Source organism: Myxine glutinosa, chromosome 7 (assembly GCF_964187855.1).
Source record: "Myxine glutinosa chromosome 7, kmMyxGlut1.1, whole genome shotgun sequence".
Taxonomy (NCBI): domain Eukaryota; kingdom Metazoa; phylum Chordata; class Myxini; order Myxiniformes; family Myxinidae; genus Myxine; species Myxine glutinosa.
Window position 1 is genome coordinate 166,339,788 of NC_136267.1, and position 12,522 is coordinate 166,352,309.

The 12,522-nt window shown below is 43.8% G+C and overlaps 1 protein-coding gene across 1 annotated transcript in view; it reads right to left on the reverse strand.

Annotated features, from left to right (window-relative positions):
* Positions 1 to 11,943, reverse strand: part of LOC137413152 (obscurin-like protein 1) — a 135,967-nt gene extending 124,024 nt beyond the window's left edge. Inside the window, exons 1-2 of the mRNA XM_078782520.1 lie at positions 11,893 to 11,943; positions 6,790 to 7,904 (exon numbers count right to left, since the gene is read on the reverse strand). Of these exons, the coding sequence (XP_078638646.1) occupies positions 6,790 to 7,891 (1,102 nt within the window). The 5' untranslated portion in view covers positions 7,892 to 7,904; positions 11,893 to 11,943. The remainder of the gene's footprint in view (positions 1 to 6,789; positions 7,905 to 11,892) is intronic.
* Positions 11,944 to 12,522: the final 579 nt, after the last annotated feature.

Consider the following 12,522-nt stretch of genomic DNA (forward strand, 5'->3'; position numbering starts at 1 on the left):
TGGAAAGTGACTTGGAATGTTGCGGAGCGCAGATAATTGTAAGAAAAATAACTAAAAATTTGGGGAAACATCCTTTACAGAGTCCTGAAGGAATGGCTCATCATGATTCAAATATCTTGTGTAAAACTCAAATATCTTTCTTAAGATCTCAACATTGTGAATAAAAATAAACTCATGTGCCAGTACAACTTACTGCCAAAGGTTTTTCCTTAATTGAATGGAAATGCTCACGTGCCAGTACAACTTATGTGCCAGTACAAAACTCATGTGCCAGTACAACTTACTGCCAAAGGTTTTTCCTTAATTGAATGGAAATGCTCACGTGCCAGTACAACTTATGTGCCAGTACAAAACTCATGTGCCAGTACAACTTACTGCCAAAGGTTTTTAACTGCTTCAGGCTGCACCTTTAGAAAACATCACCTGTTACCTCTACCACCGAAGGTAGATGGACGTTATGTTTTCACTCCTGTCTGTCTGTCCGTCTGTGAACCGGGTATCTCAAAAGGTTGTGGGCGGATTATTACAAAACTTGGTAGATGATTCGGGTAAGTGACAAGAACAGGCCGATTAGATTTTGGTTCAGTTCCAATCCAGATCTGGTCTATCAGTGGGATACAAAACGTAAACTGATCAGCTTGGAGGACGTTTGCGCTCTACGGAGTGCTGTTCTAGTTAATCAGGTGACAAGTGAAATGGAGCCCTTATTCCCCATCCCCATTCCCCCATCTCCCACAGCTGCGTGACTTAACCAAAGCTGTTGGAGCAATTGCCCATAAATGTCGACATTTTCTGTGGGAGGTGAGTCAGAGTGATGAGTGACCGTGTAAAGGCCACTGCCACACACTAGCCGACGCAATACAACAAGACATTGTTGCTTATGTGAACTTTGAAACCCAAAAAGGTATTATGAAAGTTCAATGGAGGTGACTGAGTCTAAACTGTGTTTCCTTAGGTATTTAGCAAACCTACAGAAACAACAAGTGTCATTCTAGGTACATTTTGTCATAAAAACTTTTAATGACAAAGTCTCTGCCCTGGAATTATATTGATACGAGGAAGAGTACCCATCCCAAGTGAGGGGAAAAGCCAGCAGAGGATCCCCCCCCCCCCACACTCTCTCTCTCTCTCCCCCCCCCCCCACTCCCTTCCCTCCTTCCCTACTCCTCCCCCACTCCCCTCTCTTCCTCAATCCACTGTCTCCCCTCTCCCTCCCCTGTCTCCCCTCTCCCTCCCCTGACTCCCCTCTCCCTCCGCTGTATCTCCTCTCTTTCCCACTCCCCTCTCTTCCCCGATCCACTGTCTCCCCTCTCCCTCCCCTGTATCTCCTCTCTTTCCCACTCCCCTCTCCCTCCCCTGTCTCCCCTCTCCCTCCCCTGTCTCCCCTCTCCCTCTCCTGTCTCTCCTCTCTTCCACACTCCCCTCTCTTCCACACTCCCCTCTCTTCCACACTCCCCTCTCTTCCACACTCCCCTCTCTTTCCCACTCCCCTCTCTTCCCCGATCCACTGTCTCCCCTCTCCCTCCCCTGTATCTCCTCTCTTTCCCACTCCCCTCTCCCTCCCCTGTCTCCCCTCTCCCTCCCCGGTCTCCCCTCTCCCTCCCCTGTCTCCCCTCTCCCTCTCCTGTCTCTCCTCTCTTCCACACTCCCCTCTCTTCCACACTCCCCTCTCTTCCCCACTCCCCTCTCTCCCCCGATCCACTGTCTCCCGTCTCTCCTCTCTTCCAAACTCATCTTCACGTGCGTTGGAATAGCATGCGTAACCATGCCAACGTTTTTTTCAGCCAATGAAATCAATGATTACTTTTCCAACAGTAGACAACCGGGAGAAGGTACAGGGTTGGAGTTCAAAACCGCAAACAGACGTTTTTGGGAGTGAAATACATTGCCAGTGAAAGAAGAAGATGTCGTAGTGTGTGGACATGCATATAAACACTCCGCTGGGATCCGTATAAATAACAGCCGCTGCATGGAAAGCGATCTTATCCACTTATGGCCCTACTTTGTTAATAAACTATTAATATTAATAGATGCATAATAAAAGAATACTCGATTTTTTTTTCTTTATACATCCTCAAGGCTCACGGAACAGCAAGAACACAGAATAGATTATGACGTTCACGGGATCAATAAAAGTTGACCCAAAAAGTAGAATCCGAATCCAAAAGGATCGCTACTGTTGTCCCTGGCCTGCAATAAAAAAAAAAAATGGTGTAATATAAAATCAAATATATCAGCTTTTAATAAGCATATACGATACAATCATGACGGGTGCACAAAACTCAACACAACACAGGGGATTATACACACAAAGTTATGGATTACGTCCGATGAATTATTTTCAATAAGGTAATGGGAAACGGGAACGGGTCGAAATGGGGTTCTAAACATGAACTGGTCAAAACTTTCGGCGGGATATCTTCCTTCCTTGCTTCCTTCCTTCCGTGTAAGGGCTGCTTCACCAGGATGAAGATTACCGTGAGCATAGGCACAGAGTGCTGGCTTGATTCATAAATGCCTCGAAAAAATAACAACTCGGGTTATGTTATGAAGCTAAAATATTGTTTTTGCTTATGTGAATATTTAATACGTCGTGTTTATATATCTTGGATTGATTCCAATTCCACTGTCCCATACATGAATTAATCATATAGAACAGTCATGTCCAGTAATGCCTCAGAATGCCTGTGATGCTGATGGTCTGCAACGTTTTGTCATTTGATGATGCTTTTAATCGTCGCTGTTGGTCTTTTTCACACTGAAGAGAAAAGTTATAGGGAACTCATGGCGATTGTGAATATAACACTTATGTTTGCCGGTTTGGAGCAATTTTAGCTCACATCCCGTGGAGCATATTATTTAATTATATATTGGGTTATTAAAAAAAATTCCCAATTATTTTCCGAATTCACTCTAGATTTTGACATAATTATTTAGGCCATGAGTTCTGATCGTAAAAATATTGAATCAGATTTCAAATATCAGCTTTTAATAAGCCAATACGATAGTCTTGCCAGGAGCCAATCACAGTGCACCTATAGCCTCACACAGCCAAACAGCATAACACCAAATGGACAAACGGACAGCCATCCTTGTTATATATATATATATATATATATATATATATATATATATATATACTGTATATATATATATACACCTTCTGGGTGTGTACTTATTACATTGCAGGACGGTATTACCTGTGGCCACAAACCACATAGTTATTGCGACTCGCTCTGCATCTGAGATTGCGTCCCTGAATGTCATGTTTCTCCTCACTATATCCACGGACTGACACTCACTCATTAAATAGTGTTTGCCGAATACCTTGTTGCTGCTGTTGTACATAAATAAAATGCTACCTTTTGGAAAGCTGATCATCGTTTTACTTGAAACAAATATTTGTGTCCGTTTAATCGCAGATTCGCCTGTTTTAAAAGCAGATTTTTAAGGAATTGAAGAAGAAGAAGCAGGGATGTGAGCTTAATGCAGTGGCACATTCCTGGAGGGAAAGAGTATTTTACTCGTAAATACTGTATAAATGACTCTATCTTCTACCTTATCTTCTTCAACAAGTTCCATGAGCAAGTTGTTGAACACTCCCTAAGCCGGCCTTCTCTGCACCCAGAGCTTTACCCACAGCTGCTGCAAAAGTTACCATTAGTACCAAAACTTTACCCACTAGTACCAAAACTTTACCCACTAGTACCAAAACTTTACCCACTAGTACCAAAACTTTACCCACTAGTACCAAAATTTACCCACTAGTACCAAAACTTTATCCACTAGTACCAAAATTTACCCACTAGTACCAAAACTTTACCCACTAGTACCAAAACTTTACCCACTAGTACCAAAACTTTACCCACTAGTACCAAAACTTTACCCACTAGTACCAAAACTTTACCCACTAGTACCAAAACTTTACCCACTAGTACCAAAACTTTAACCACTAGTACCAAAACTTTACCCACTAGTACCAAAACTTTACCCACTAGTACCAAAACTTTACCCACTAGTACCAAAACTTTACCCACTAGTACCAAAACTTTACCCACTAGTACCAAAACTTTATGCACTAGTACCAAAACTTTACCCACTAGTACCAAAACTTTACCCACTAGTACCAACACTTTACCCACTAGTACCAAAACTTTACCCACTAGTACCAAAACTTTACCCACTAGTACCAAAACTTTACCCACTAGTACCAAAACTTTACCCACTAGTACCAAAACTTTACCCACTAGTACCAAAACTTTACCCACTAGTACCAAAACTTTACCCACTAGTACCAAAACTTTACCCACTAGTACCAAAACTTTACCCACTAGTACCAAAACTTTACCCACTAGTACCAAAACTTTACCCACTAGTACCAAAACTTTACCCACTAGTACCAAAACTTTACGCACTAGTACCAAAACTTTACCCACTAGTACCAAAACTTTACCCACTAGTACCAACACTTTACCCACTAGTACCAAAACTTTACCCACTAGTACCAAAACTTTACCCACTAGTACCAAAACTTTACCCACTAGTACCAAAACTTTACCCACTAGTACCAAAACTTTACCCACTAGTACCAAAACTTTACCCACTAGTACCAAAACTTTACCCACTAGTACCAAAACTTTACCCACTAGTACCAAAGCAGCAACACTCAGCGATTTCACTCTTCTCATCGTCTCCCTGTATTTATTTTTTGTTGCCATTTTGTTTTCGGACAATAGTGTCATCGACAGTTGTTAATACTTACAACTTGTTAACAACTTACGTAGTTGTTAATACGACTGCGCGGCAGTCGACAACAAAACAAGATTGTACAAGATACGTTGCTGACGGAGAACATTGGCTAGTCATGTGTGGAGAGATTAAGGGAGATAGATAGTAAAAGCTCAATGTTTTGCTTGTGTTTGAAATGTGGAATTTCGTAAAATAGTGATATATGATGAAGCGTGATATATGACCTCCCGCGATGAAGCTAACTCCGAGGGCCTTTCACTCACTCACTGCAGGCAGGTTGGTGGTCTTTCCGTCTTCTACCGACTCCTCTCCGGCCTTGCACCCCCAGCTCTCTCTGGGCTCTGTCCCCCAAATATTCCTACAGGTCGCACAACATCTACCTGTAACCCTCTTATGGTTAAACTGCCAAAATCAAGACTTTCTATTCACCTTCACTCTTTCATTGCTCTTTTCTCCCACCTCTGGAACAAACTCCCTCACTCTCTTCAATCCCACTCCTCTATCCAGGTCTTTAAAACAGCTGTTCACCACCATCTCTTATCTTCCCCCATCCAAAACCTTGATCTTTTTTACCCCCGTTAATTCACCCCAGATCCACTTTTTTGAAATACCGACTTCTTTCCTGGAAGTCCTAGCAGTGTCCATGTGTTTTATACCTCAACCCCCTTCCGGTGCCTCTTCACCCCAAGCCCTCTCCCTCCCACAGATCTCCCGATGTCCCTGCTCTCTAATGTTGTGTGTTTCCCTTGTTATGTGTTACTTGTGTCTTAAGTTGCACATGTGTGTTACTTATGTGCTTCCCTCTCTCTCCCCATATCTTATGTTTTATGTGTCAGTTTGTCTTTTTGTGATTAATGCAAGCTCTTACACGAGCCTCGATGTTGTATACAAAAAAACAAAACAATACATGGTAATTTAGATTAGGTTAATGGTAAGAAGGGGATTACTACACAAGTTCATAGATGATGGCAATGCAGTAGAGCTCAAAATAAATGTGATGCCTTCTTAAGTATCAGAATCAATATGTAATTGAAACAAACCTTAAAACTGCACAAGATAAAAAACAAAAAAATTGCAAACAAAAGTTTAACAGAGATCGACAATGATCATTCACATGTACACATAATCCCCCAAGCATAATCCCCCAAGCAAGTTCTCCCCTATGGGCCGGTGCTCCTGCCTCACACCTAGCTCGGCTTCACGCTGTTGAAACCAAAGCTTTCAGAATTATTGGAATCTCCCGCGATGAAGCTATCTCTGAGGGCCTTTCACTCACTCACCGCAGGCAGGTAGGTGGTCTTTCTGTCTTCTACCGACTCCTCTCCGGCCTTGCACCCCCAGCTCTCTCTGTGCTCTGTCCCCCAAATATTCCTACAGGTCGCACAAGATCTGCCAGCAACCCTCTGATGGTTAAACTGCCGAAATCTCGGCTCTCTGCTCACCTTCACTCTTTCATTCCTCTTTTCTCCCGCCTCTGCAACAAACTCCCTCACTCCCTTCAATCCCACTCCTCCCTCCAGGTCTTTAAAACAGCTGTTCACCACCATCTCTTATCTTCCCCCATCCAAAACCTTGATCTTTTCTACCCCCGCTAATTCACCCCAGATCCACCTTGTTTGAAATTCCAACTTCTTTCCTGGAAGTCCTGGCAGTGTCCATATGTTTTATACCTCTCCCACCGCCCCCTTCCCATGCCCCCCCCCCCAAAGCCCTCACCCTCTCTCAGATCTCTCGATGTCTCCATGTCTCTCGGTCCCTGCTCTCAAATGTTGTGTTTGTGTCCTTCCCCCTCTCTCCCCATCTTGTCTACCGCTCCCGATGTCATATGTTTTATGTGTCGGTTTGTCTTTCTGTGTGATTAATGTTCGCTCTTTCACGAGCCTCGATATTGTATACAAAAAAAAAAAAAAAAAAAAAAAAAAAAGCCCACATCCCCCCCACCCCTACCTCAACATTCCGTGTGTGTCTAATGAATAAAATTTGTCCGCATTTTATTTAGCACATCCTTCAAAACAATATTTTCAATCAGGAAGCACTCACCCTTTACATCCAGCCGAACTGCACTGAATGTCTGTCCAAGACTGCTGGAAGCCGAGCAGGTGTAAAGGCCGATGTCACGTGGTCGACAGAAGAGCACCTTGAGAACCCGAATGTCTTTGGGTGCCTCGTAAATATGATGACGATGGTCTTCAGTTATAAGTCGGCCATCTTTTTGCCATATTACACTTGGCTTGGGTTTACCTGTAACACAGCAGCTGAATTTTGCATGCCTTCCCTCGACAATACTGCAGTTCTTCACCTGTAACCTGCGCTCCGACAGTGAGGACTTGTAACCACCAAGGTCATCGCCGTGATGTAAATCATCGAAAGGTCGTTGGAAGGTTTGCATTGCGCAGTCCCTCCGACAAGCTGTCACATCTGTATAGTATTTATGATTCGAGTGACCCTTTTGCAGCGAGTCGGTTGGACTTTCCCAATGGCCAATCAAATTTGATTGGCAAATGGTCTTATGGTTCGGAAGGTTCTCAACAGACAACGACGCCGCTGCACTTGCTTCGCCAATGTCATTTTTGGCATTGCACACATAAGTGCCAGCATCTTCAGGACAAACGGCAGAGATGCTCAATGTTGCCTGGTTGTCCACAAAGTCCATGCTGTATCGGGCATCCATTGTGGCACCACGCAGTACCTGGCCGTTGTTCTCCCACCAAAGCTTCGGTGGTTGCCCTTTGGCAACTTCACAAGAGAACACCACATCTTTACCTGCTTGGACGTGCTGAGAAACTGGTTCCGATATGAATCGTGGTTTTTCTGTTGCAGCAAAATAGGACGAGAAGTGGGACTCCTCCACATTGAGTACAACACCCATGTAAGCTTCACCAACGGCATTCTTCGCACAGCAAACGTATTCGCCGCTATCAGAACTCCGCAAGCCAGATATGCCCAGGCCATACAAGTCGTCTTCGAAGACTTCTTCAAAATGCTCATCCGATTTCACCCAGCGCCCATCTTTCTTCCACGAGACTGTTTGTGTTGGGTCACCTGCGATTTGGCAGGCAATGACCACGTTCTCACCCACCGCTAATTTCCCCATGGGCTTGGGTCGAGCCAGGAAACGAGGAGCTCCATGGAAACCGTTCATGTTTTGCTGATCACTGCAAAAATACAATTCAAACAGCAAGTACAGAATGAATGTACACATTGGGATGTCACTCGGTGACCCTTTAGAATACCAGCTGTATGCTCGCATGGCAACCTTATCGTACACGAGGATAGCATGTCCCTCGTAAAGATTACATTGCAACACAAGGGCACATGACCAATGATAAGTAACACCCGAGCTATTTCTTATTCTGGTGGATATTCCTATTTCAAGCTGGCAGGATGGCCCAGTGGTGCGCACAGTCGCCTCGAAGCTCTTCGAGCCTGGGTTGGAATCTTGGCCCAGATATAAACTGAAGTGTTTCACAGGCTGTGGGAATGATCAGTGTGTGTGCGGTCACTCGAATGGTCGTTAAACTGGGGGTCCTGTCTGCTATCATTAGTTAGAGGATGTTAAACTGGGTGTCTTGTCTGCTGTCATTAGTTAGAGGATGTTAAACTGGGGGTCCTGTCTGCTATCATTAGTTCGAGGATGTTAAACTGGGGGTCCTGTCTGCTGTCATTAGTTGGAGGATGTTAAACTGGGCTTCCTGTATGCTGTCATTAGTTGGAGGATGTTAAACAAGGGGTCCTGTCTGCTATCATTAGTTAGAGGATGTTAAACTAGGGGTCCTGTCTGCTGTCATTAGTTAGAGGATGTTAAACTGGGGGTCCTTCATTAGTTAGAGGGTGTTAAACTGTGGGTCCTGTCTGCTGTCATTAGTTAGAGGATGTTAAACTGGGGGTCCTTCATTAGATCGAGGATGTTAAACTGGGGGTCCTGTCTGCTGTCATTACTTAGAGGATGTTAAACTGGGGGTCCTTCATTAGTTAGAGGATGTTAAACTGGAGGTCCTGTCTGCTATCATTAGTTAGAGGATGTTAAACTGGGGGTCCTTTCTGCTGTCATTAGTTAGAGGGTGTTAAACCGGGGGTCCTGTCTGCTGTCATTAGTTAGAGGATGTTAAACTGGGGGTCCTGTCTGCTGTCATTAGTTAGAGGATGTTAAACTGGGGGTCCTTCATTAGATCGAGGATGTTAAACTGGGGGTCCTGTCTGCTGTCATTAGTTAGAGGATGTTAAACTGGGGGTCCTTCATTAGTTAGAGAATGTTAAACTGGAGGTCCTGTCTGCTATCATTAGTTAGAGGATGTTAAACTGGGGGTCCTTTCTGCTGTCATTAGTTAGAGGGTGTTAAACCGGGGGTCCTGTCTGCTGTCATTAGTTAGAGGATGATAAACTGGGGGTCCTGTCTGCTGTCATTAGTTAGAGGATGTTAAACTGGGGGTACTTCATTAGTTAGAGGATGTTAAACTGGAGGTCCTGTCTGCTATTATTTGTTAGAGGATGTTAAACTGGGGGTCCTTTCTGCTGTCATTAGTTAAAGGATGTTAAACAGGACGTCGTTTCTGCCGTCATTAGTTAGAGGATGTTAAACTGGGCGTCCTGTTTGCTATCATTAGTGAGAGGATGTTAAACTGGGCATCTTATCTGCTGTCATTAGTTCGAGGGTGTTGAACTGGGTGTCCTGTCTGCTGTCATTAGTTAGAGGATGTTAATCTGGGCGTCGTGTCTGCTGTCATTAGTGAGAGGATGTTAAACTGGGGGTCCTTCATTAGTTTGAGGCGGTTAAAATGGGGGTCCTTCATTAGATCGAGGATGTTAAACTGGGGGTCCTTCATTAGTTTGATGATGTTAAAATGGGTGTCCTTCATTAGATCGAGGATGTTAAACTGGGCGTCTTGTCTGCTGTCATTAGTTAGAGGATGTTAAACTGGGGGTCCTTCATTCGTTAGAGGATGTTAAACTGGGGGTCCTTCATTAGGTAGAGGATGTTAAACTGGGGGGTCCTGTCTGCTGTCATTAGTTTGAGGCTGTTAAACTGTCCTTCCTTCCTTAGTTAGAGGATGTTAAACTGGAGGTCCTGTCTGCTGTCATTAGTTGGAGGCTGTTAAACTGTCCTTCCTTCCTTAGTTAGAGGATGTTAAACTGGGGGTCCTTCATTAGGTAGAGGATGTTAAACTGGGGGGTCCTGTCTGCTGTCATTAGTTTGAGGCTGTTAAACTGTCCTTCCTTCCTTAGTTAGAGGATGTTAAACCGGGGGTCCTGTCTGCTGTCATTAGTTCGAGGACGTTAAACCGGACGTCGTTTCTGCCGTCATTAGTTAGAGGATGTTAAACTGGGCGTCCTGCTAGCTATCATTAGTTTGAGGATGTTAAACCGGGGGTCCTGTCTGCTGTCATTAGTTTGAGGCTGTTAAACTGGGGGGTCCTGTCTGCTGTCATTAGTTTGAGGCTGTTAAACTGTCCTTCCTTCCTTAGTTAGAGGATGTTAAACTGGAGGTCCTGTCTGCTGTCATTAGTTAGAGGATGTTAAACTGGGGGTCCTGTCTGCTGTCATTAGTTCGAGGACGTTAAACCGGACGTCGTTTCTGCCGTCATTAGTTAGAGGATGTTAAACTGGGCGTCCTGCTAGCTATCATTAGTTTGAGGATGTTAAACTGGGTGTCCTGCTAGCTATCATTAGTTTGAGGATGTTAAACTGGGCGTCTCGTCTGCTGTCATTAGTTCGAGGACGTTAAACCGGACGTCGTTTCTGCCGTCATTAGTTAGAGGATGTTAAACTGGGCGTCCTGTTAGCTATCATTAGTTTGAGGATGTTAAACTGGGCGTCTTGTCTGCTATCATTCGTTAGAGTATGTTAAACTGGGGGTCCTGTCTGTTGTCATTAGTTAGAGGATGTTAAACTGGGCGTCCTGTCTGCTGTCATTAGTTAGAGGATGTTAAACTGGGGGTCCTGTCTGCTGTCATTAGTTAGAGTATGGCTAAACTGGGTGTCCTGTCTGCTGTCATTAGTTAGAGGATGTTAAACTGGGCGTCTTGTCTGCTGTCATTAGTTAGAGGATGTTAAACTAGGGGTCCTTCATTAGTTAGAGGATGTTAAACTGGGGGTCCTTCATTAATTAGAGGTTGTTAAACTGGGGGGTCCTGTCTGCTGTCATTAGTTAGAGGATGTTAAAATGGGGGGTCCTGTCTGCTGTCATTAGTTAGAGGATGTTAAACTGGGCGTCTTGTCTGCTGTCATTAGTTAGAGGATGTTAAACTGGGGGTCCTTCATTAATTAGAGGTTGTTGAAATGGGGGGTCCTGTCTGCTGTCATTAGTTAGAGGATGTTAAACTGGGGGTCCTTCATTAGTTAGAGGATGTTAAACTGGGGGTCCTTCATTAGTTAGAGGATGTTAAACTGGGGGGTCCTGTCTGCTGTCATTAGTTAGACTGTTAGAGGATGTTAAACTGGGGGGTCCTATCTGCCATCATTAGTTGATGGACGTTAAATACCCCACGATGTCCTTGGTGAAGATTAGATGATCTATTGGCGGCACCATGAACAAATTCCTGCCCTAACTAAACCTGGGATGGCGCTGGCAAACCACCCAGCATAACTTTAGCCAATATCTCCTTCAGCACCACCGATGCTCTGTAACTGAGTATGGTACATTAGAATCACCTTCTCTTTTCAAGCTGGCAGTGCGAACTCAAATCTCAGTCACTCTTCGAATTCTGAGACTGGTCTATTTGACCAAATAAATAAAAATAAAAATAAATATAAAGTAAATCACTTTAAAAGCTGCAGTCGAGATGGCAATGGCTACTCGATTAGAAGGCGAAACCTGCAACACAACCTCAGTGTAAGGCTACGTTATGTTGTAAGAAACCAACTTGAACCTGACATTCCTTCCCTCCCAAAGAATTGATATAAATACCTGTGGAATATCTTGGTAACTTAAAAAAAAAAACAACATCACTGAGTAAAAACAATGGGGCCTATATGTTGGACTGTTTACCTAAAACTCCCATGCTACTGTAATTTTTATGAAGACATTTAACAGAGAACGAAATGAAGCTCAACATGAGTGAAGCACAACATGAATGAAGGGTTAATGTTTTTACTCTGCGTATTATTAGTCAAAATCACATTAGTCAAACACGTGTTGTCGCTCACCCGAATGTGATGGAAAGTCCACCAAGCGCTCTCTGTCCAAAGAGCTGTGATATGTGTAAGGTGTTTAAAATAGGCTAACCTCTTTATGCCCATTGAGGACACGTTCCTGGGCAATGATGTATGTTCAGGCTCCAATCTATTATTAGACTTCCGTCTGTATTTCATGTGTTACAAGTGAAATTTGAACTTCTTTCTCCTCCACATCTGCCCAAATGTCCTGATCACACTTGCTAATCGATGATTAAGTAACGTGTACACAATGTATATGTAGTGTGTATGACTGCTTTCTGTGCTGTGAACTTTCCCAGTCTTCATTGTACACCATTCCTTTCCTATTCCATCTCCAGGCGCTGCATGACGTCATCGCCTGGCACTCAGGAGGACCCAGTGATGACGCACGCCGAAAGGGAGTACTCAGTTTTCACTCCGTTTGTTTGTTTGTTTTCTTGTTTACCCGGGCGATATATCAGCCATCCTTTGAGATATGAACCTCAAATTTGGGCCCAATAGTGAGTACGTGCTTTGGCAAAAACGGTATATTATATTTTTTAATTAACCGATCAATTGATTAATCACTTAATTATTATCGATTTATTAAGTCCTTATTTATTTCCTTTCTCATCTGGTCAA